At 39.4% G+C, this 26,476-nt stretch overlaps 1 protein-coding gene across 1 annotated transcript in view; it reads left to right on the top strand.

Annotated features, from left to right (window-relative positions):
• Positions 1-26,476, top strand: part of TTC29 (tetratricopeptide repeat domain 29) — a 268,223-nt gene that overhangs the window by 43,296 nt on the left and 198,451 nt on the right. The window contains exons 5-6 of the mRNA XM_036889136.2: positions 4,290-4,513; positions 8,897-9,082. Coding sequence (XP_036745031.2) covers positions 4,290-4,513; positions 8,897-9,082 — 410 coding nt within the window. The remainder of the gene's footprint in view (positions 1-4,289; positions 4,514-8,896; positions 9,083-26,476) is intronic.

Below are 26,476 nucleotides of genomic sequence, written 5' to 3'. Positions count from 1 at the left end.
AACTACTTGAGGCTGTCAGGATGTCGTTGCCAGGCTGACAGAGCTCCAACGACCTTCTACACATTTGTGTTTCTTGCCTCAAGATTTAAAATCCTGGGACAGACGCCAGTTGGCTTCATTTGAATCGCTGACCCAGCCCTTGGCCCGGGAGTCTTTGCAGTCGAGTCCTACCAAGGCGAGCCCCGGTGTGGGGCGGGTGATTTCCCGAAGTACTTTGGAATGCTGCCACCTGCGGCAGTGGAACCAAATCCAGCCGAGGCGTTCTCACCTTCCAGCTGTGGGAAATAAGGCTTAGACAGCGATTTGCTGCTGCATATCTGCCCCAGCTGGGGTTGTAACTGAGATGGCCTCCAGACGTGTATTTATTTTTATTGTTTAAAGTCAATCTTCTGATTTTTATTTATTTCTGATTTTCTGCGGTTTTGTCCCAGAATGATTTCTTCATTCACAGGAAAACATACTGGCAGACAAGGCATAAACATACACAGGTGGCACTGCTTGTTTGGAGCAAGGCTGGATCTCCAGCCCCGTGTCCTCTCAGACCTCCTGCTCCCCAAGCTGCCCCCTTTTGGGGATACTGCTGGGATGTCCCTTTAGCCTCCTCAAACTGAAGTTATTAGAACCCAAACTTACAAGTTTTCCCCAAACCTGCTCATCCTTTTGTGTTGCCCCCTCAGCCTGTTACCTGTGACCCGTTACCCAGTCCGAAACCCAGCCTCTCATCTGGCCCCTCCCTTTCCTTCACCCCCAACATCCACTCAGTTACCAAGTAATAGGTATTATTTTTTATCCCCTATATACGTATTGAATCCATCTGCTTCTATTCATCCCCCTCCTCTCCTTCAGCCCCTTGGCCTCTCCTTCCCAGGACCACCGGCGCCTCCCATCTCTTCTCCCTGCCCTCTATTCTATCTCCTCCCAGTCATGTTCTTGGACCAGCCGTGAATTTCAGTCACACGCCCAAGGACGCTCAATTACTTTTAATTCCTGGCCCTGAGGCTTGATCCTCCCTAGTGTAAAAATCCAATCTTGTCCCTCTCAGGTAAAGCCAGTCCAATTCAGTGATTTCTCAGGTTATTCCAGACTTTAATACCTGTCCCCCTCACCCTATTTTCCTGTATAAAAACAATGCACTGCTGGTGCAGGGTGGAGGGGAGTCAAGTTGCTAGATTTAGCAAATAAAAATGCTGGATATACACTTCAATTTGAGTTTCAAAAAACAAAAACTTTTTTAGTATAAATAAGTATGTCCCAAGCACTATTTGGAGCATACTAATACTAAAGAATCATTTGTTGTTTATCTGATAGTTAACTTTAACTGGACATCCTGCCTGGTTTTAACTGGCAACTCCGGGGCTTGGGGTTTGTCAGCATTTACTTTCAGATCTTTATCTAGGACCTTGTGATAGACACAGAATTTGTCTTTCTAGTACCATTCCTGCTGCCTTCTTTACTAACGTAACTCCAGTTTTTTGGTGGGCAGCAACGTGCTCGAAACAGGCCGGATATTTGTTTTTCTAGTCCCCTTGCAGCAAGGGGTGGCCCTGTGACCTAGTTCTGGCCAATGGCACCACAGTGAGAATCCACCAGGAGTTGCAGGAATGCTTTCTTTTCCCTAGTGATAGGGAAACACACAGCTGGTACCAACCCACATTCCCCTTTTTCTTGCCTTGACAGTGGACATGATACTGAGATTTATAGCAGCCCTCCAGTGACTAGCATGGCCCTGAACTTGCCATGCACTGAACCCAGGCCAGTAGCTACCTACCCTTAGGCATCATGTGCTGTGAGAAACGGAAACCTCTACTTTTCAAAGGCACCGTCAGCCAAGTTTTCTCTTACTTGTAGTTGAATATATTCCTGACCTTTGGAGCTCTATACAGGTTTCCATCTCTGATGTGCTTTTCTCTCAGCTCTGGAAATACGCTGACCTGAGTCCTCAGGAGCTTCCCAGTGCTGCTTATTCTCAGAATTATAACGGTGTCCCCCTTCAGGCCCCAGTGGGTAGCCCATACAATAGCTTTTTAGCACATGTCCCCTTGTTTTGGCTGGTGACATTGTGGCATATATACCAGCCCTCTCTTTCCATTAACTTTTGTGTCACACATGGAGACCACGAGACTTTATGGCATTCTACTCATACCATTCAGGGGCTCTGGGAAACTATAGGGCCGGTTCTGGTCCACTGGTGCTGAGAAACCCTATACAGTGACTTTTGCTGCCTTCCCATGCCCTTGTGTAGGGACAAGTGGAAAGGAGGGGAGACAGAGGACATGGCCCTTTTCAGCACCTCACTGCTCCTTCTCCTTACTCTCCTTTATCTCAACTAGAAGGCAGAAACAAACAAAAATCTGTTACTTCTCTTCTCTTCCCCATTTCATATATTATTGGCCTCATACATGATGGTGGCTTTTGACCTTTGGCCCAGGAATGGGGTTTCCCTGTTCTCTTTCTGGATAAATCCTATAGCAATAGGTGCCCTGCAACTGGCTTCCAGATGGGGGAGGGTTCTGGTTCGGCTGGGACACTCCTTCCAGATGATTTTCTCAGATTGCCATCTCATGGAGTCGTGTCCACGATTCAAACCCTTCAGTGGCTCTGCCTCACTCCTAACTTGGGGTCCAAATTTCTTACCATGGCTTTGAGGTCTCTTCATGATTTGAGTCCTGCCTTTTTTTTTTTTTTCCAATTTCTCTATCACCGCTACCCTCTTTATCACTCTTTACGTGTTTTGTTCCATACCTAAGCTGATCCACTGAGAAAGCTACTCTTGGTGGATGGAGTCTGGGCGTTTTTGTTTTGTTTGCTTTTTAAAGTTTTTAGGTGAATCAATTACAAGCCAAAAGTTGAGAGCCAGTAGTGCAAGGTTTCACAGTTCTCAGACATTTTCGCATAATTCCATTTTGTTCTTAGAAAGATCCTGTGATAGAGGCAAGGCGTATATCAATATACATTTTATGTGTGAGAAGAAATATGGTCATAACTGGGCTCTATCTTAGGTATTCTAATTTTAGGTTGTTTCCATCCAACACTAAAATTTTTATTGCTAGCAATATCACCTAATGTTATTTGTTTTAAATATTTAATTGTCTCCTATTTTTTTTAAATGAAATAATTAGTAAAAACTTACCATTTGGCCTCTTGATTGCTCATTTCTTGGAATAATAGCTACCACACAGTTTTTATCCCATACCCTGTTTATTTCCTATATGGCAGTTTTCATCATCTGAGATTATTTGTTTACTTACCTGTTGGTAGTGTTTTCCCACTTGAATACAGACTTCACAAGGGGATTGAACCTATTTGGTCTACAACAGTGCTTGACACTTAGTAGAAAAGTCAATAGCTATTTGTTGAATGATTAAATGTAATATTCATTTGTCATTTTACCTCCTTGCATATCATTTATTAAGTTAGAAGAGAATTATTAAACTAACAAATCATTAACTTAATCCTAACTGAAAGTAATTTAAAAATATGTTTGGTAATAGATCTCATCATTTTCTGCATGAATGAATGAACTTCTATCACATACAGTGAAGCCATTTACTACAGAATGCATTTTTTTATATGAAATGACATGTTTAATTTTTGCTTGGCTTATTACAGGCTTCTTGTTTTGGTGGGAGGTTAGCATATCATGTATTTTTGGATATTGTCAGTTGCTGTGGTCTGAATGTTTATATCCCCCATAATTCACATGTTTAAGTCCTAACCCCCAAAGGAGATGGTATTAGTAAGTGAGGCCCTTTGGAGGTGCCTAGGTCATTAGAGAGGAGTCCTCATGAATGGGATCCAGAGAGATCCCTAGCCTCCCCACGCTGTGAGGACACAGTGAGAAGGAGCCAGCTATGAACCAGGATGAGGGCCCTCACCAGAAGGCAACCACGCTGGTGCCTTGATCTTGAATTTCCAGCCTCCAGAACTGTGAACAATAAATTTCTGTTTTTTTTAAGCTACTTAAGTTGGTAATATTTTGTTACAGCAACCTGAACAGAGTGACATCAGTCAGCTAGCTTATTTATCCCTATCAAAGGGTACTCAGCTCTGGAACTGATATGTTTATAATGTAACTGCATTAAAATTACTGTATTTAGATAGCTCCTGGCATATTTCATTAAAGTGAAATTCTTCAATGATAAGTGTTTGAGGCAAAGATAGTTTTCAGGGCTTTCAGAAACTGAGAGAAAAGGCAGTGTGATTCAACCTTTCATTATCAGAGGATAAAAACACTGCCCAGATTTAAAAGATTAGAATAATGCTTTGAGTGGTCTGTTTCTTATTCCCAGTCACCGGAACTCATACAAGAAGAACATCTGCGTGGACATGCTGCGGGATGGTTACCATAAGTCCTTCACCGAGCTCTTCACTCTGATGGAGCGGTGGGATGCCCACAGGGAGGCTGCGCGCGTTAGATCCCTCTTCTGGTTGCAGAAACCCCTGGAGGAGCAGCCTGATAAACTGGATCACTTCTACCGCTACCTGACCAGGGCTGAGGCGGCTGAGCGCAAAGGTGAGTGTGGAGGGATTGTGGGCAGCAGCTCTGCAGGAGCCAGAAGAGCGAACCCGAGGGAAGATTCCAAATTGTTTCATGTGTGAATTTGAAACATTAAGGCAACTTAGCACATCTCAGCCTAGTCAACTAAGTGTCTGTATGGAATAAATGACAGGGAACTGTGAATCACAAGGCTGCTCAGACACAGGGGCATCCTGGTGATGTCATTCTAAGCCAGGGAAGACGATGCATAGCACCTAATAACATCTCCAGAACTTTCCAATGTATTAAAATCTTTCATATCATTAATTATAAATCTTCCCACAGATTTTTCTCTTTGTGTAATCTGAACGTTGACTTTCACCGACGAAATACTTTCAAAGAGTACTGCAACTTGAAAATTATACTGAGTTTCTAGTATTTATATAATGGAACTTGAAGGTTTTATCAGTAAATCCTAGATTTCAATCAGAATTATTATTAGTGATTAGTGAAAAGACATAAAAAGCCTGCAATTCACAGTTATGAATAAAATTGTTAACTTTTTCTGTAACATTTCTAATAAGTTTCCTTTTTTTGTACCCTACAATTTTTCAGAAAGTCCATGTTGCAATTATTGAAGAAAATATTTAACTCTCTGATTGAAATTGTCATAAGTATTTCTTAGTTCCATATTAGAAATTGGTTATTTGATACAATCATTTTGGTCAGTTATATAAGAAAAAAAGGAATTCCTAGAATTTCGCACATAAATTTGGTGTTCTAAATTGTTTGACTTCAATTGTTCTAATTCAACTTTTTGTGTGAAAGTAACCATAGGACTCAAAGAGAAACTCAAGCAAAATGACGTTGACTGTATTTCATTTTAGGCTTTTCAGTGGAAAAATAGGGCACTAGGCAACTTTTTGTTACCCAGTACTATAATAGGGAGAATTCATGGGGCTTTGAGAACAGCATCAGAAGGGTAGCAGATGTCTTTCAGCCTCTATAGTAGAGTCAACACATATTTCCCACCTGACTTACAAATAGGAGATACGCAAAAATTCTAACACAAGTGAACACACAATTGTAAGAGGTGATTATTTGTATTATAAAATATTTAACTGCAGGATTGACTCTAAAAATAGAGTCCTTTCATGAATTTTAAAATGTGACTTACATAGAATTTCTCAAATTAACTGCTATAAATTAAAAAATGCTGCTTTAAAAAACCAACATTCTAGTATCAGCCCCAAAGTCTGAAGTAATATTTATGCTGAAAATAGAATTGATCATGTTAAAATTTACCCATTAGTCATTTTTTTCAAGTTTAATTAATCATATTCACTAAGTGCTTTAAGTAGAGGCTTTCAGTTGAGTAGCACAAATATGAGCTAAAAACATCATTCGTAATAGAATGTAATAAATACAAGAAATTCATCTAAAGCATTTTGTAACTATAAAGAAACTAAAATGCTAAATAGTCTATTTTAAGGTAGAAAACATTTTAGTTTATAGCTTTTTTATTAAAAGTAAATATACATATAAATAAAAATTTCTCCAATTCCAAAAATTAACTATAGACTAAGTCCAAACTATAATAGACAATGTCTCATACAAATGGTATAAGTAATGAAAGGAAACATTTTCTTTACTAAGTGGCTTATCATATGTTCGTGGTAACTAAGTTGTATTTGTTAAATGGGACAAAATAACATCTTACCCAGAATAACTCTTCTGAAGGGTTATCATCTTCAAAATGCAGTGGCTTTTGCCTGGTTGAAATATAGAAAATTTAATTTATTGCAAAAATATTAGAGGCTTTTCAGTTGAAAGACATGTAAACATTTGCCTTTTTTAATCTTTTTTTTGTATTTTTTGAAGTATCATTGATATACAATCTTATATTGGTTTGCTCTTAAAATTTGTATAATATTTTTCATGTTTCACACATGAGATTTATTAGGGAAAAATCATTATTTGAGTTAAAAAAAAGTCCCAGAAAATGGGATAAGGGATCTACAGATTTGCTTTTGTTAACCTGCATTAACCCTAAATCTTAAAACCCATATACATTCAAACACACTTATTCTAAAATACAGCAATCTGTTAATAGCGAATCAAGATTCCATCCCACATGGAGATGGGATCTGAGATGTTATCCTCAAGTAGGATAATGTCGGAGCATTCTCATTACTCTGAGCAATATAAGCTTTTATGCTTATAACTCTGGAAAACATTCTATTTTTCCATAGAAAAAATAATTTAGCTGACAACTAGTCTTTAAAATTGGAATCTTGACATCTTATATAACTCATTCTAAAAACTAAACAGGGAGGCAGAGGGAGATAAAGGGGCACAAAAATTCTCAGTCATAATATAAGTTGGTCACTGGGATGGTAGTGCAGCATGGAGAGTATAGACAATGTTTCTGTAACATCTTCCTATGTTGGCAGGTAGTAACTGCACTAGTTGGGGTGTGGATTTAATAACATGGGTAGCTGGTGAGCCACTGTATTGTATACTTGAAACTAATATAAGATTGTATATCAACTATACTTAAATTAAAAAAGGAATTTTGTTTGTAAAATGTTAGAAATGTTATTCTACTAAGGTTTAGTTACTGAAACACAGAAAAATTATTTCAGGATTATACATTTTTTACAATTTCCTTATATAACTTTTTAAATGGAAGATATGAAGTATTTTAGGTACAGGCTTTAAAACGTAGTAACTCTCATTACTAAATGTGAAAAAGGGAGACCTTTTTCACTTCAATTTTTAGGCAAAAACATTTTGAGATATATCTTAATTTCTTATGGAATTATGAAGCAGTATGTGTAAATGAATGACTTAGGTCTTTGGGGACATCAGAATGACTATGTACAGTTCTTGAAAGTTACCTTTTGTTGTAATCAGCCTTGTTTTAATCTTTCTGAATGTTTTGATTGTAATCTTATAGGAGCACTGGTAGGCAATGTATAAATGTTTTTCATACTTAGAATCCTTTCAGGAATGTGTGGATTGCAGCAGACAATTAGTATCAGTGAATTCTGATGAATAATGATTACTTTAAAAAATCCTTGAAAGGGCAATCCAGAGGCTACCACATATTTACAACTGTGCTTTTAGCACAAATGCCAAAGATATAAAGATTGTGGATTTGTTCATATTCAACAATAGAGCAGAGTTTACACGATTGAGGCACAATTTATTAATACACAAATATTTTTGTTCAAGTTTATGATTGATTGTAGTGGAGTTTATAAGACTGATTCACAATTTATTAAATACAATTTTTATGTATAAATAGGTCAGATGCTACTTTAGGAAGAAAGAGGGGGGGTTCATAAACTAACACTAATAAACTAATAACTGAGTGAGAAGGATGATTGGATTATTGTGATTTCAGCAGAAAAAGATACTCATAGAAAACAAGCATAAAAATCCACTCTTATTATTTCTGGCAACTTGTATTGCTGGAAACATTGCTAGAAAGTGTATGGAGTTTATAGGGTCATGTTGATCATTTTTTTTAATGGTCAATTGATTTTAATTTTTTTATTCAAAAAATATATTGAAATACAGTTAATATACATTATTATATTGGTTTCAGATGAACAACACAGTGATTTGACAATTATATACATTAATTACTGAATGCTCACAAGTGTAGTTACCATCTGTTACCATACAAAGATATTACAATATTATTGACTATTCCCTAAGCTGTACTTCCATTCCTGTGACTAATTTATTTTATAATTTGAAGTTTGTGCCTCTTTATCCCCTTCACCTATTTCACGCATCCCCACCTGCGTGGTGACCAGCAGTTCATTCTGTGTCTATGAGTCTATTTGTTTTGTTTGTTTTGCTTTTCAGATTCCACACATAAGTGAAATCATTTGGTATTCATCTTTCTCTGACTATTTTGTCTGTAAGACTCCTGATTGTCTTTTGTCCTCGGTGAAAATACCTTGCTATTTGCATATCCTACCTGCTTACTTCATTCACATTATCTTTTTGCCATGGTTAAGAAACATTGATTTCTCTGTAATCTTTAAATACTTTGCAAATCTACCATGGGAAAAGTATTTGATGAACCATATACTCATTTCTCCCAAACAAATGGAGCCCATTGCTAGTAGGTAGTATTCTCTTTTGCCTTATGTAAAATCTCGTGTTTCAACCAAAGAGTATATTAATTTCTAATATGTTCTAAGTTTTTGTAAAGATTTTTGTTGCTTTTCTTATGTGCACATCCTTTAATAGTTTAATTTTTGCATTAAAATTTTTAAAATAGTTTATCATGTCTTAAGTAAAGTAGAAAATAAATGTCTCTCCAGTACATCAGTTTGCCCTTTGAAGGGATGTGCCATGAGACATTTTGCTAATGCAGTTTATGATTTTTTTTCTTTGAAGAATACTTTGAAGATGTCTATAATAACTTGTACGCTCTGGCCTCTTGCTTCAATAATTCTGAAGACAAGTGGGTAAGGAACCACTTCTATGAACGATGTTTTAAAATTGCTCAACTGATAAAAATCGATGGCGGGAAGAAAGAAGCAGAGGCGCACCTGCACATGGGACTTCTCTTCGAGGAAGAGGGTGAGTGGCCATTAGCCAGACTATCCGGGGTACTTTGGAGGGTCCAGAGCCCTGGCAGCCAGAAAATACATGGGGATTGGGAAAAAGACCAGAGACTTTAGTGTAAGAATGTAAGTTACTGAGATTAAAAAACAAAGGCGTGTGATTTATGAACTGGACTTCAGTATTCCTTGCAGTCATACGGGCGCCCGAGCGCTTGCCCTGGAGCACCCAAGCAGCAGCAGCAGGAGAGAAGCACCCTCCCCTACCCCCCACGCAGACCCTTCAATGCCACATGCTGCACCGTTTTCAGTTTGTTCCCTTTCTTAAAGCAATATATTTGTTCATTTTAACTTGATGTCTCATGTAGGAAAATGGGAAAAAAGAAAGGCACACTTCGTGATTTTCTTTGCACCCATGTTCCCCATATAAAAACAAAAAACCCTCTGTAATGCAGATGCTACCATATCACGATTTTATAACTACACTGATGGACAGTGACTATAATGGGGTATGTGGTGGGGACTTGATAATGGGGGGAGTCTAGTAACCGTAATGTTGCTCATGTAATTGTACATCAATGATACCAAAATAAAAAAATACTACTACTAATAAAATAATGATAGAAGATATTATTACAAAAAAATAAATAACTTCATACTTAATAATGTTATCTCAGGACAAGCCAGTCTAAAACAGCAAAAAATCATCAGAATCATATTTTGTGTGGTGGTTCAATAAGGATTTCAAACAGAAATGTAAAAATTAAATTATTTAAGGAAAGAATAGTGGACAGATAATATGCCAAGAAAATATATGAGATGAAAATACTTTATTGTGAATAATTATCAAAAAATTGTCTCATTTTCCACAAAAGTTTTAACTTTGGCAAGACAGTTAAATTAGAAAATGTTTATTATTTTGTGGCCAGGACTGCATAAGACATTGAGATAAGGAAAAACTGATGTTTGTGCTTCAGGAAATCGGACATTGTAATCTACCGCATGTAGGTGCTAGAATGCAGCAGGTGGTCAGGGGCCATCTTGAAGGATAGATAAAAGTAATATCAGAAATATTCAGAGAACTGAGAGATCATACAGACTAGGTTAAAGGAAGGGATGATGGAATCAGTAGGGACTGGTAGGGGACTTGGAAGATGGGTAGAATTTAGGCAGGCAAAGGAACAGGAATACACTCTGTAAAAGGGAACTATGTACACCACAGCATAATTAGAGGAACTGATAGGAAGAGCAACCTGTTTAAAATTGAAAGTGTATTTCTAAGCAGTGATGGGAACTAAGAGAGGGAAGGCAAGTCAGGGACATGGCAGCATTCAGAATTCGGGCTTAAGCTTCTGTACAGTCCTGGTGAGGGAAGGAGTGGGGTGTCACTAAGTCTGGTTGGGCTGTACCCTGTGGGAGGAGGGGATGAGGAAAGGGGAATGGTTAGGAAGCTGCCGCACTGATTTAGCCTTGAAGGAGCCCCCAAGAAGTATTTAAGAGAATGTACTGAAGCAAGTCCATTGCAGTTCGACTTACAATATTTCAAAATACTTAAATATGTTAAGCAACATCCACACAACAGAGGTCTGTGGAGTCAAGGAGTTATAAGTTAGAGTGAAATTCACTCATTTGAAAAACATTTATTTAGAGCCCAGTGCCAGGGGATAAACCAGTGAAGAAAGATAAAATCCTGGCTTTCACGGCACTTACAATCTACTGGAAATAAGAGGCCTTAACCACTGATAGCTATGTAACATATTAAGTAATGGTAAGGGCTATGATGGAAAAATAAAACAGGACAAAGGAGTAGACAGTGTGGTTGCTCCCTTACATGAAGTGTTCACCTGTTACAAAGTGAGATATGAATGAAGTGAGGGAATGAGCTTTATGAATATTTGAAGGAAGGGGTTCTATAGAGAGGACACAGTACGTGCAAAGGCTCTGAGGCAGGTGTGTGCTAAGCATGCCCAAGAACAAGCACAAAGGCCAGTGTGTTTGGAGTTCAGTGAGTAGGGTGGGGAGTGAAAGGAGAGGAGCCACGGTGGGGCCAGAAGGCTTGGGGTAGATCACCGTGGAGCCTGCAGGCCAGGGGGAGGACTTTGGTTTTATTCTAAATTGTATAGGAAACCACAAAGCCGTATTGATTTGAGAAAATGCCCATGGTACATGAATTAATATAAAATACAATGTAAAATATAATTATATTTGGTATGCACCAAATATACTAACACGTTAACAGTGGTTATTTTTGAATAGGGAGATCATAGGTAATTGTAAAGTTATGCACTGATGAGATAATACTGTAATTTGAGAAGTTATTTCTTAAACTTTTAGCTTGTTAAAAGTAGAGTCCTGTCTTTCTGTTTGTAAAAGGATAAATTCTTGCTTAAGCTTTTAAAGACTATTATTCTCATTTCATAGGTGATGTAATTATTTTGCAAGCTTTAAAAAATTATCTTCATTTTGAGGAGAAGAAATTGTGATTAAGAGTTTAGCCTGGTTAGTGGTGGAACTAATATTAACTAGTCAGCTACTTGAGAGGCTGTATCCACTGCTCTGTACATACAAGCAAAGGATTCCTTTACTTTCATGATGTGCTAATTATGAAAGTCTCTGAAAATTATATACTAAAACATAATTTAACACCTTTTTGTTCTTTACTACAGGAACTCCCCCAATTGAACAGAATAAAATTTGTTTTTTGTTTTGCTTCTATAATTGGGGCCATCAAATTCTGTCACCTTCGATGACAGATCAAATAATCAAACTGCCATTAACTAGCCCTGAAAAAGAAGTCACACACACACACAAAAAAAGAAATAACATATGAGAATAAGGGCTGAAGAAGTCAGGGCTCCCTTAATGAAAATTTCAAAGTAGCCCCAGGGATATTTGTATAGATATCATAGGCATATTCTGTCTTTTTCTATAAATTAATTTCTGATTTTTAAAATTCAGTTTGATTTTGATTTTTGAAAATGGTTTTCATTATGGCTAAAAGAACACATAACAAAATTTACCATCATAACTATATCTAAGTGTACAGTTCAGTAGTGTTAAATATATTCACACTGTTGTACACCTTGTAGCCAGAACTTTTTCGTCTTGCAAAACTGAAACTCCGCATCCTCTAAACAGCTCCCAGTATTCCTCTCCTTCTGATTTTGTGAAATCTCGGAAGATATTTCTATTGTAGGACTGATTGATTGGTTCATCTATTCATTCACTCACTCAACAAATATTGGAGTACTTGTAATTCTATGATTAGTAACCCAGCCATCATGGTGGCTCATACCATTTTAGTGGCTGAGAGTTAAGTTTGGAGAATGTGATCAGGGTGGGGCTGCTGCAAGATTGCATTCACAGGTCCTTGGCTTGCTCACATTTAGAGGCCCCACTCTAGAGCATGAGAAAATGCATCCATATTCCATAATAAATAGATTTGGAATAAATATTCCATTTGGCTATGAAATTATTTTTCAGTTAGGTTGTGTTATTTGTTTTACACTGTGTCCTTATTCAGTTCCTAGGCCCTAAAACCCATGTCTATTAACTGATGAATGAAATGACTGAGTTAGTGTTGACGCACATTCTAGGGATTGGCTTTGAGCGTTTGATGGACCTAGCAACAGTGAAAATTATCTGTGCAGCTTTTGTAATCTGGGGTAGAACTTTCATGAAGCAGATAAACTAGGACTGCTTCGAATATGTAGCTAATAGAGTGCAGCGGGGACTCACCTGGCTGTAGGGTTCCCCCTGAGGTGGCGATGGTATAGCTTCCGCGTATCTGATCTGATTGGTCTAGACAAGCACATGGAGGCTCCACAGCAACAGCAAGGCGGCAGCTGTGCTCAGGGGCAGGTGCCAGCATCCTGATCCCAGGGGTACCCATTCAGGTTAAAACAGGGTACCAGCCAGCAGATGGCAAAGGGCAGGTTGTCAGGGACCCACCAAGCCGGCTGTAGTCCAGGGCACGGCTCCAGTGCCCTCAGGGAACTATAGAGCAAATGAGCATTAGCAGAAGCCGGAGTCACGGGACTGGGCACCTGGGTGCAGTACGGGTCAGTGTTCAGCTCATTGGCACATATGGAACCAGAGCCACACCCCGAGCTCCCTGGCCAGAGTCAAGCACAGGTTAATGGCTCCCACTGCTGGTAACGGTGTGGTCCTAGTGTACAGTGTGGACTGGTTTCCATTGGCTCAGGTGCTGGCCCTCTAATTCTTTAGGTCAAATATCTTGAGATTATAGCTGGAATAATGGGCATGGAGTAGTCATGGACTGACAAATACTAGAAATAAATCAGTAGCTGTGTCTTCTTTCAGAATTGTGGCCATTTATAAAGACAAATGGACAAGCAACATTCCCAGCACATCCGTGGAGCACTGGAGAAAGCTCTCACACAGTGGGCCAGTAGGAGATGTGCCCATGCATTCTGCAGCAGCACACAGAGGTCTGGCGGGAACAGATGTTAGACCCGGGGCAAGAGAGGGCTTTTCAGAAGACATGATTAGGGCAACACCAGCTCCTCCCATGGAAAGATCTGACTCCAAGGCAGTAGTAGCGGCGTGATGATACAGCAGAACCTTCCATTCAGGCCCCCCCTGCCAGGTCGGCATTAGCGGTTTGGGGCCAGCACCAGCCAATTCTCTGGTATGATCAGGAGACTGAGGTCCAGGCCTGGCAGGTGCAGCTTCAGCAGGGGCGGTGGAGGCATACCCAGGCAGGGTCGACCACATCAGCGTTCATAGCTGAGCAAGCACCAACACCCTCTCTCTTCCAGTAATTTAGGATCTGGCTCCAAGCCTTGGTTTTGATCAAATTAACAGACTTAGCGCTGGAACTAGCTGGTTTCCAGAGAGGCTTGCATGAGGCCGGTCTCTTTTCTGGGAGGCTAGCTTGGAGGGATAAGTCTCAGATAAATTAACCTTAATTTCTGCCCACGTCTTTGTCCTGCTCCTCCTTCCCAGCTCAGGGGGTGACTCCTAAGTCTCATCTCTCACTCAGCCAGCAGCCCTTTCCATTTCAGCCCACAAGGGCTTGAGTGTGGACTTTGCTTTGAGAGACCAGGAGTCTGATTAAAGATAAATGTTGGGTCACAACCTCAGGGACTGATCATGTTCACTGACAACAGGCAAGGAAGACCAGTAACAGCTTAGGAAATGCACGTCTTCCGGGTCAGAATACCATCGTCTATAACATTAGCACAGCGTTTGAGTAAAGGCTAACCAGCTTCTACAGCGTTGATTTCAAACTCTCCCAATGACTGGGGAACTTCTGAAGAGAGTTATCCTGGTTGGCTTGCTCAGTTCAAGTCCTAGAATTATTGTTGACAGTCAGCTCCATGGGCGGATGCAGGGTAGTTTGTTAGGGGCTGGAAGGCGCCAGGAGCAGGGCAGTGTTGTGAGGACACGCTGGAGTGGCTCGCACTCTCCCCTGACACACCCAGTAGTGGAGAGCAGATCCAGCAACAGGCTTGTGGAGAAGTCCACCACAGTCAGGGATGTGCCCTTTATCACCTCGAGCTCATGGATGGGAGGTAGGATTCGGGAGGCCTCTCATCTGTGTCTTGCTGATGATGGTCAGTACGTTTCTCCACCATCTCCTCCACCCACTTTTAGCTATCATGGGGAAGAAATCCTCTTTTCTCTCTTTTATTATTTTGCCCGAATTTTATGAGGGGTAGTGGTTCAGCTTTCCTCTCAGTGAAGTATCCACTCCATCCTTGGCAACTTGCTTCAATATCACTGAGACAAAACCCAGGAATTCTATCGCTAAGAATCTTTTTATTTTTTTATTTTTTTAAATCAAGCTATCATTTGATATATGATCTTATGAATGTTTCACATGAACAACACTGTAGTTTCTACATTCATCCGTATTATTAAGTCCCCCCCTCAACACCATCGCAAATACTGTGCATCAGCATAGTAAGATGCTACAGATTCACTACTTCTCTTCTCTGTGCTACAGTCTTCCCTGTGACTCCCACACACACCAGTTATGCCAATCATAATGGTCCTCAGTCCCCTTCTCCCTCCTGCCCCACCTGCCCTCCCCAGCCCCTCCACTTTGGACAAAATATGATAACAGATTAATATTGTTATTAGACAAAGTATGTCTACCAATTGGTAAGAAAAACCACTAACATATCAGTAGAAAAATGTTAAAGGAACTAAGAAGGTAACTCAAAGAAGAAATAGATGACAAACATTAAAAACCAGTATTTAGAATAAAAACTAAAGCACTAAAGATAACACCACTTTTCACCTGTAACTGTATAACAAATGTTTATTGTGTTCTAACTATGTGCAAGGCACTACGCTAAGTGCTGGGGATACATGGTTGGAAAAAATATTTATGGCCCCTTGATTGAGATGGCTTATATCTTAATGGAAGAGGCAAGTCAGTACTCTGATAATTACAATAATGTGAGTGAATGTTCTGAAAGAATAGGTACAGAATGCACCAAAGTCAAATCAGTGAATCAATTGTTTATTTAAGGTAGCTAGTGAAATTTTGGTGATAGAATAAATTAACTTGGTATTCCTAACAAAGAATCTGGAAATGTGTTATCAATAATTTTAAAAATGTCCACATACTTTAACTCTGCTAATCTACATCTAGGAAATAATGAGACATGAAGACAAAGATTCACATAAAGACATACTATGTGTTTCTGCATGTATTATAACAAAAAATGTAAACAATAGAAATGTCCTATATTAGAGTAGTTAGTTATGGCAAATACACCTGAACTTTTTTTATCCAGTCATGCAAAAAGCTGTTTTCCAATAACTGTAATGGTAAGCACTACCATTGTCTTGAGTGCTTTGTGTCAGTCACTATAAAAATGCTAATTCTGGCCAATAGGCTATAAGCAGTCACTTCCAGACTGAAGCTTGGAGGAGCAGGTGCGAGTCCTCCATGTTCTCTCTATTTTTGCCGTGACAAGCATGGAGGGTTTATGTTGAAATAGTGAAACCACAAGATGCAAACAACCTGGATCCCTGAATAAGCATTAGGCGAAGAGCTGCACCGAAGGGTCACCCACCCCTCACATGGCTTCGTGTGAGCAAGAAAACTACTTTGTCTAAGCCCCTGGAGTTTCACAGTCTATTTACACCCACATTGTAGCCCAATCTAACTGACTAATACAATCTCCAACGCTTACATGCCATTTTGAGGGATTTCATGAGTTCTGTGAATATTTTTGGCAATTTCTTTGAAAATTTCACACAGTGGTCCAAAGCTTCCTTTTGAAATGTAATATCCAATGTCTTTGTGCTTCCCTGAAAACTTCCATTTTAGTGTTTTAAAGATATAAAAGTCCCTCAACTTACTAATATAACCTAGTCTTCCAAAAATTGGTCATTTTTATGTGAAAAAATAATAGATGCATTTTATTTTTTCTATTATGTATTTCTGTATTGTTTGAATATCGTAGATGTGCAACATATTTATGATCCAAAAAAATAAAGATCAGTGTTTAAAGCTAGCTGATAGAGAATGACTCTGACTCTATCACAAGTCTACAATAGTGCTTTGTCTGCTATACAAGTTCTTAAACTGTTTCAAAATCCCATGATTACTAGTACTGAGGACTAAACCCAGGAGGAAATAGTGACCTTGGCTGACCTAATCTTGGAGTGTCTCCATCTGGAGTAGATACTCAGTACCTGATTATGGGCCTTAGAATTAGGATCCACTATTCAAACTTGAGGTCTGTGACTCAATCCTGGGCTCCTGATTTCCTTTGCTCAAGTATCTTGGAAGCCTATTGCCGGCCAACTCAGTAATCCATTGTGAAACGAGTCATTAGAGCAAAGGGATCGAAGGAGCAGGTACAGAAGTTGGGATTGTCAGCACTCAACACTGTACACAGACATCTCAGAAAGTCAGTCAAACAAAGGTATTTAACAAATTCTTTGTAGATGCCTTGTCTGAGAAATCAGGAGTATCTTATCTGCTATCCCCAAGATAATTCACCCTGAAAGTATCTGTTACCCAGTTCCACTTAACCATCATCCCAGGCAATACTTAAGACAACTAGGAACATCTAAATCCCTGTAGGCATTCCCAAAACAGGCTTCCAGTGCTGAAAAACAGCACTAGGTAGACTTGTTACCTGTAGATCCCCACCATGAACACAGTCTCTCATGCTCTAAGCTGCAGTATTGCTGTGCCAGTAGAAATATTTGGTGACCTCAAACCATGTCATTATTGCTTCTCAATATAAAAAAATCTCTGTATCCCTGCTCACGATCTAACGTCTGTGGGCTTCTATATCTTTGTATTTTATCTCCCAGCTGCCCCAGCCACAGGGCCTTGACTAATGGTGGCAGTTTTCAACCATTTCTCTCATGGCAACAGATATGATTGTTAATATTGACTGAGACAACACTCCTATGAAAATATGAAGACTAAAAACACACCCTCCAAAGCAGAAGTAGTAAGCACTATTACTAATTATGGGCTATGATCAAAGTAAAATAGGCTGAGGTTTATATGCTACCTGTTATTCTACAGCCTTTCTCTCCCACCTAGAAAGCACATTGGAATTCAAATGAGCCAGAGTGACACTTTTTAAAATGGATAATGAGAAATCAGCATTATGTGTTAAAAAAAAAAAACACTTAAGAAATTTTGGTTGTTGTTGTTTATTGTAAAAACATTACTGGCAACACATTTTCAAGCTTACCTGGACACACAATGGGCCTCAACACAACCATTAAGAACTACTAGTTTTAGAAGTAAACTATCCATTTAGAAGTTTGACTGACAAGTGTCTGAGACCCTTTTAATCATTGCTGTCGTCAGTCTGGTCTGCTTCCCTCTCACTTTCCCTTCTGTACGTCTCTATGCGCACTCGACATTTGCACGTCTGTCATCTGCCAGGTCAAGAGATGCCATCCTTCATCGGATCCCTCTTCCAATGGATCCCTTCGTAGTTAAAGATCTCCAAACTCTACCATATGAACTGAACTCCTTTCCCACTGGCCTAGAGAAATGAGGCCAAAGTACGCATAAACTGGAGAATTTTCTGGCTCTTTGAGCAAACTCCTTTTCTCATGACAGCTTTCCCAATGATTGGTTTTATTCCACAAAGTCCAAGCTTTGTATGTGTGAGGGGAATTTCATTTCCCTGTTCAAAGTCTGGGCATTTGGCTAGTTGGAGGCAGAACCATAAAGGCCAGTTCTCATTATTTCAAATTCTTTTGTTCTGCAATGAAGTCTTTTAGGACTATCCTCACATACAGCCTGATCCTATCTATTTCTCCCTCTAGGTCTGTTAATATTTTCTTTATAGATTTGTATATAGTGAATACTTGCTCCTATGTTGTGTACCTAAATATTTACAAATGTTATGTCTTTTTGGATTGATGCCCTTATCATTATGTAACACCCTTATCTTTTATTATAGTTGATTTTAGAGCCTATTTTGCCTGATGCAAGAATAGCTACTCCAGTTTTCTTTTGGTTTCCATTTGCGTGGAGTATCTTTTTCCATCCTTTCACTTTCAGTCTCTGTGTATCATTACATCTGAAGTGAGTCTCTTATAGGCAACAGATGGATGGATCTTTTTTTTTTATCCATTCAGACACTCTGCACCTTTTGACTGGAAAATGTGGTTCATTTACATTTAAAGTAATTACTGATAGGTATCTGCTTACTGCCATTTTGTTAATCATTTTCTGATTGTTTTTGTAATTCCTCTCTGTTCCTTCCTCTTCTCTTGCTCTCTTGCTTTGTGGCCTGATGACTTTCTTTAGTGGTGTGCTTATATTCCTTTCTCTATATCTTTTGTGTATTTAATACAGGTTTTTGCCTTGTTATCATGAGGCTTATGTATAACAACTTATACTATAACATTCTATTTTAAGTTGATAACGATTAAAGTCTGATCCCATTCTAAAGCTTAACATTTTTACTCCCCCCACACACACATTTTATGTTTTTTGATGTCACATTTTGCATCTTTGTATTTTGTGTACTCTTAACAGTTATTATAATCATATTTATTTTTATTGCTTTTGTATTTTAGCCTTCATCTAGTTTCATAAGTGATTAATGCACTACCTTTACTATCTATTAACCTTTCCAGTAAGATTTATTCTTTCATATGTGTTCCTGTTACTAATGAGCACCCTTTCTTTTCAGCTTAAAGAAGTCCCTTTAACATTTCTTCTAAGCCAGTTTAGTGGTGATGAGCTTCTTTAGCTTTTGATTACCTGGAAAATTCTTTTTTCTCTTCTTCATTTCTGAGTGGTAACTTTCTTGGGTACAGTATTCTTGGTTGCAAGCTTTTTTCTTTCAGTATTTTGAGTCTATGGTGCCACTCCCTTCTGCCCTGCAGTTTCTGCTGAAAGATCTGCTGATATCCTTATGATGGTTCTCTTGAATGTAACAATTATGTTTCATTTGTGGCTTTAAGATTCTCTCTTTAACTTTTGACATTTTAATTGTGATGTGCCATGGTATGGCTCTGACCTGGATGTCTGGTTCTGTCCTCAGGTTAGGGAAGTTTACACCCATTTGTTCTTCAAATAAGAGTTCTGCCCCTTTCTCTCTCCTCCTCCTGGGAGATCTGTATTGCAAATATTAGTCCATTTGATGGTGTTGTTGCCCTTAAGTTATCTTCACGTTTTTTCATTCATTTTTCTTTTTGCTTCTCTGATTAGGTGAGTTCTGTTGCTTTGTCTTTGAGTTCATTGATCCTTTCTTCTGCTTCATCTGGTCTTCTTTGAGCCCCTCTAGTGTATTTTTCACTTCAGATATTGTATTTTTCAGCTATGTGACTCCTATTTTGTGTTTTCTTGTATTTTCCCTCTCTTTTTGAAGTTCTCACTGTGTTCCTTCATTCTCCTCCACAGTTCAGCAAGCATCTTTATGCCTATTACTCTGAACTCTTTATCGGGTAAATTACTTATCTCCAGTATATTAAGGTATTTCTCTGCAGTTCTGTCTTGTTCTTTCATCTGGAACATACTCCTCTGTGTCTTCATTTTGCTCGAATCTCTCTTTGTTGTTTTTTATACACTAGAAAAAAGTCACTTCTCCCAACCTTGAAGGAGTTGCCTTGAGTAGATGAACCTTGTACTTCAAACCTGCTCCAGCTCAATTGTCAAACATCTGTGCTTGTCCCGACAGCCTATTATATTTTCAATAGTTCCCAGTAATCAAGGATGTGCCAAGACACTGTCACTGATCCAACAGGGAGGATCTCAATGCTTAGATTCAGGCTGACTGGAAGCCATACCCTCAAGCAGCAGCTTTTGAAAGGATGCAAATATATACTACCTTGTGGGGTCACAAGCATAAACCCCACTGACCACCAGAGCCAAGCAAGTTTAGGGTGTCCTCTGAGTGGCAGCCACAAAAACTGGGCCCCAGATAAGGGTATCAGCTCTTTTATGGGAGATACTGGCCATCTGGCAGAGACGGAGCACCAAGATGGTGTCCGCAGCCTCTGTTCCTTGAGATTAGCTCTGTGGGCCACTAGATGTGTGCCCAGTGTGTAGCCTCCCCCTCGGGCCAAAGCTCCAGGACAAGCAAAGAGGCCTCCTTCACAGAAAGGCTGCAGGCGGTGCCTCAGTCTGCTGTCTGTGCAGTGCCTGGGGCGGAAGAACCATCTCTGATGACTAGAGTCCTGTAGGACCCAGGAGCACAAGCCCTCCCCCCACCTACCACAGCTCTGCCATCAAGGGGCATCCCCTGGGTGGTAGCCATAGAAACCAGGACACCAGACATAAAACCTGGGCCACTGGACATGCACAGAGCTCTACCCTAGGAGACAAGGGTGCTCTGAATATGGCAGAAAATGAGCAGGAAAACAGCAACTGCCCTCTAAGATCTCTGGAAAGACTTATAGTCAGCTCCTAGATACATGTTTAATTAAAAGCCTGCCCTCAGCCCACAGTCATGATGATTAGCTAATAGGCCTCCTATACAGAAAGACTGAGCTAGGTCTCTTCCCTCTTACTGTACCCTGCGTATGGTAGCTGTTCAATAACTCTTTGTTGGTTACAGACCTGTGGGACCCATGAGTGTAAGCCCCACTAGCCACCAGTGCTAGGCAATGTAGAGGTGTCCCCTGGCAGTAATCACAAGTCAGGGGACCAGATAGGTATAAGCTCCTTCTCGGTGACACTGATTATTAGAGTTTCATGGGACCAGGAATGCAAGGCCCCCTGACCTCCAGAGCCAGGTGACCAAGAGGATTCCTCTAGGTGGCAGCCATAAAAATTGGGGCACTTGGTATAAGTAAAAGCTCTCTCCCAGGAGATACTGGTGCTCTAGAGCACAGCAAAGGGAGTGGGCAAAGATGGTGCCCACCAGTCTCTCTCCACAGAGAGTGTGCCAACTGATCACTAAATTGTTAAATTGGATGCCTCCCTCTCAGGCCAATGCTTTAATATAAGTAGGTGAGCCTCCTGCCCTTTAAATTTGGGCACAATTGGCTGCCTCTGAGCTGGGCCCTGGGGCAGGCAAGTCCAAGAGGAAGAGCCCTTTAAAAGCAGTTTCTCAGAAAACTCCAGTCATGTGGGTCTTAGATTCCAGCCTCATTGTCTCTCCAAGCTAGATGTTCTGGGGGCTTGTCTCTAAAGTGCACGTCCCAAAAGTTGAGGTGCCTGTGGGTGAGCTCTGGATTGGGTTCCTCTCCAGGGTGCATAACACCAGGCACGGGGGTTACGGCCAGATTGTATGCCAGCTTCTCCAACCCACTTCAGTGTGCTGCTTCTTGTTTTCCCACGGTCGTGTTCTTTTATGGGAGATACTGGCCATCTGGCAGAGACAGAGCACCAAGATGGTGTCCACAGCCTCTGTTCCTTGAGGTTAGCTCTGTGGGCCAGCCTTTAGTTTTTTTTTTAAAGAGGAAATTGTTCCGGATGTAGCCATAGACTCTGGGATGAGGTGAGTTCAGGACCTTCCTATGCTGCCATCTCGAACTGGAACCTCCAGAACTTCCATTCTTAACCTCCAAACCTGTGGGTGTGACCTTATTGGGAAGCAGGGTCTTTACAGATGATCCAGTTAAGATGAGGTCATTAGGGTGAGCCCTAATCCATTGTGACTGGTGTCCTTATAAAAAGAGGAAATTTGTCACCAAGAGAGATATATATAGAGGGAAAATGATGTGAAGACACTGGGAGAACGCTGTCTACAAGCCAAAGAATGCCTCAATCTACTGAAAGCTTGGAGACAGGCATGGAGAAGAGGTTCCCTCATCACCTTCAGAAGGAACCACCTACCAATACCTTGATTTCAACTTCCAGCCTCCAGAACTGGGAGAGAATAAGTTCTGTTGTGTAAGCCACCCAGTTTGTGGCACTTTGCTATGGAAACCCCAGGAAACTAATACAGTACTCAAAATGGTATCAGTGATTTTCCTTAAGTAACAGAAGATGTTATTTCAGGGGAAGAAAAAAGGAATATAGCAGTGGTGGAGTGGTATGACTTGACATGCGGAGAACATGTAGAGGAGACATCTAATGTTCCTTCATTTTAAATTCTGACATATAAAACAATTTAAATGGACATATAAAACATATAAAATAATGGAATACCATCTAAAATAATACAAGATTTTCAAAAACTTCTTAATATTTCATATAAACATTCCTTTTCTACAGTTTTGGCTTTTTAGCCTTATGCCATATTCCATTATACATATGAGAAGTGAAGATTATTATCACAGTATTCACTTCTAAAGAAAAAGATTAAAATACGATAATATCAAAGATTTTAATATCACCAAAGATGTCACATCAAAACTGATAGAAATTTCAATTTAGGTAATTTCTTATTTGTCATAGAATAATGTTTGCCAGTTTATTAGAAAAATGCCTTAATAACTAAAAGAAATACAAAGGATATATCAATTTTTAGTGTGTATTTTATTTCTGTTTCATTTTATTAAAAATTAATAGAGATGCAAGCGCTGTTGAGAGGATTTAAAACCCATCAAATACACAAAATCTCAACTGAGCAGCCTCTGGAACAGGGCACTGATGATGTGAAATGATGGGCAGACTTATTTTGCATTATACACACTTTTGTTAGAATTGGTTGCCTTGTACACATTTACTTATTGTTTAATTGGGGGAAAACTAGCTAATTTATAAAATTTCATTGAATTAAAAACTACTGAAAAGGACAGAAGGTATTTGCACTGGATAAGAAATTATGAAGGTTAAAGAACTATTACAGATCCAATCCCATTATTAATGAAGTAGAAAAATAAAGGAAATGTTAATTTGTTTTCAGATAACAAGGGGGGCCTAAATCTACAGAGATATTAGAAATATGGGACAAAACTTTAAGATATAAATTGGACACCTCCAGATTCACACACAAGGGTTAGATTAGTGATAATTGATAGATGTCAAATGACTCTCCTGGTCTAGATACTGAGCATAGCATTTGAGCCATCAGGCTAGAAGTGAAATGTAGCAGCATAAAAATTATCAGATTGGGCAATAAATTTAGATTCTCTTTTGATCCTGCTGTTTGCTAATTGACTATGTGAATTGAGGTAAGTGATTTAATCACTATGGGTCTTACTTTACTTTCCTTGTCTCTAAAATGAGGGGGTGCGAGCTGATGCTCTTCGCTGTGAGTTCACTTCCAGCAGTGATTTCTGTGGCCGCTTAAGTGGTTATTGAAAGATCAGTCCTTAAAACTCTGTGTCAACTTCTTTACTTATTAGGGAAAAGAAAAGGTCAGTTTATGAAAAGCAGAGATGGATCCTAATAGTAACCTCTTTGTGCCACTCCATTTAAAAAAAAAAATCAATTCTAGCTCTTCAGAAAATTGTTTTGAGGATTAAATGAGGTAAGTGAGGCTCCAGGTGTTCTGTGCAGGACGTAGGCCTATATAAATGCTGCTTCTCTTTTCACAATCTCTTCTCACTCCCAGGTGTGCAGATCATTTAAAGTCAGCTGGGAAGAGTTACAAAACGTAAAGTTTAATGACAGGTCAGCAGGAAGCAAGTCCAGTGAGTCCCCAGTTTAAACTGGAGAAAGTCCTCAGTGAGACCTGCCCAGGAAGCCAGGAGCAACAGGAGTGAGAATGTCCCAGCTGGTCGGTGGCTCAACTCCTCCAGCTCGGTGCTGTTATCCTTCTTCCCCTTGGCATCTCCCTTCATTTTCATCTCATTCTCCCATTAACTCCCTACATTTTATCTCAGTCCTCTCCTCTTCTGCTCCACTGGTGATGTCCTCCAAGTTCTCCCTGTAAGTCTACATAGAGGATGCAAATCTACCACAAAGCAATTTAGGAAAACTTCTCTTTAAACTATTCTTCTTTGGGCTCATGTTTTTCATTAAATAGCAAAAACCACATGCTCCACTTCTGTTTAGGGTTTTCTTATCTTTGCATTCAGAACATCAAGCATATATGGAGAGGGGAGGCCTTGTTACACTAATAATTTTCCCGTAGCCTTTCCAAGCGGTAGGATCACCTTTGTGAGTGCCTTAGGAACTTAGAGCATATTCTCTTGGTCTCAGGAGCGTGAAGGCTTTTTCCTACTTGTCTCTGTCATTTCACCTGGACGCTAAGCTACTGCATACAAATGAGGCAACACTGAAGAACAGTAGCTTGGGTGGTAAATAGAAGAATGGAAGAATTGTTCTCTGGTGATTATTTTTTTTCTAAGCATAATTTCTAAAAGTTGATGCTATCTAAGAAGTGATGCTAAAACAGTGGCACTAAGGGTTGATAAAAACTCTTTTCTATGGAATAACAGGTAGATAGTGATTTCATACATTGTGAAATAGTCCTCAATAAACAAAACAAAACAAAAAACTGGGCTGGGAACTCATGTTGTTCAATTCTTTGGGGTGAATGAATTTTAGAGCCATTATTAGAAGTCTTCTAGTCCAGACCCTGATTGCCTAGATAAGGAAGCTGAAACAGAGTATCTAAACAATTTTACAGTGGCCACATAATTTGTTAGTAGTAGTTGCTAGACTTGAATCCAGAGCTCCGTATCCATGCTGGCTTCCTTTCCCCTTCTGTGTGATTCTCAACACAAAGATAAGCATGGTTCTTCAAACTGATTTAACAGCAAAATTCATACAAACAGAATAAACGAGATGTATGTAAAGTGTACATTGTCAGTGAGACATAGAAAGGTATATTAGCAGATGTATATGAAGTCCTTTTCTTAATACATAAAGTAGGTTATATTTTCTCTATTTCAGATTTGTAGGAACTGGGAAGCTGAGAGGTTAAATGATGACCAAAGTATTCAGAGTCAAGGCAGGAACCTGTGTCTTCAGATCTTCATCCCACTAGCACACACTACCTCCCTATAGAAAGGTCTACTCAGCAGAAACCTCACAAAGTTGACCTTTTTTATTTATTTTTATTAAAATTATGATAAAAGACTTCTGAAACAAAACTGGCCCTGATAAAATTATGAATAAAAATTGTATTTCCTTTTTTTAATGTCTGTCATTTGCCAACTTGTCCAGCCATTATTTTCCTTCATGGTCTTTTCCCTGGCCCCACTGCACCCAAGATTCCCAGGTTATGTTAGGGGGCACCCCATTTCATCAGTGGGTACTAGTAATATGACCTCCTTGTGATTGAATATTCATTACCTTTGTAGCCTACCCAGACTATGAACATAAAAGTGATTCTCTTAAGAAAAGTAAATCCATGAAGGTTAGTACAATATAGAGGGTCTTCCAAATATAGAGAGCAAAGTGGAAGGAAAAACAATCAGTAAGCTAAGAGAACAGATAGGTTTAGGTGGCTTTATCATAAGGCTTATCCTTATGTGTTGAAATCCATGTGCAAATTAGGCTGTTCAATAATTGTGCGTGGGATAATCTGGAAGGGGAAACTAGAGCAAGAGGGAAGATTTAGGAGGCACTAAGACTGGTGAGGATTATGGCTGAATAGATGGAAAGGAAGAATGATTTCCAGAACATTTAGCAGGAGAGACATCATTGATATTCAAATATAGGTCAGGGGGTTGGTAGAAGGGGGGAAAAAAACTTAATATGCAGTATATATAATAAAGAACTAGTCACTAATAACCTAATTTTAAAATGGGTGGAGGACCTGAACAGACATTTTTCCAAAGAAGAAATACAGATGGACAACAGGAACATGAAAAGATGCTCTGTATTGCTTATCATCAGGGAAATTCAAATCAAAATTGCAATGATGTATCATCTCACACCAGTCAGAATGGCTACTATCCAAAAGACAAGAAATAACAAGTGTTGGCAAGCATGTGGAGAAAAGGGAACCCTCCTACACTCTTTTAGGGAATGTAATTGGTGCAGCCACTGTAGAAAGCAGTATGGAGGTTCCTCAAAAAACTAAAAATAGAAATACCATACAACCCAGTAATCCCACTTCTAGTAATTTACCTGAAGAAAACAGAATCCCTGATTTGA

The sequence above is a fragment of the Manis pentadactyla genome, chromosome 1 (genome assembly GCF_030020395.1).
Source record: "Manis pentadactyla isolate mManPen7 chromosome 1, mManPen7.hap1, whole genome shotgun sequence".
In the NCBI taxonomy this organism is placed as follows: Eukaryota; Metazoa; Chordata; class Mammalia; order Pholidota; family Manidae; genus Manis; species Manis pentadactyla.
The sequence above is the reverse complement of the archived record's forward strand: the minus strand, read 5'-3'. Positions and strand labels throughout refer to the sequence as shown.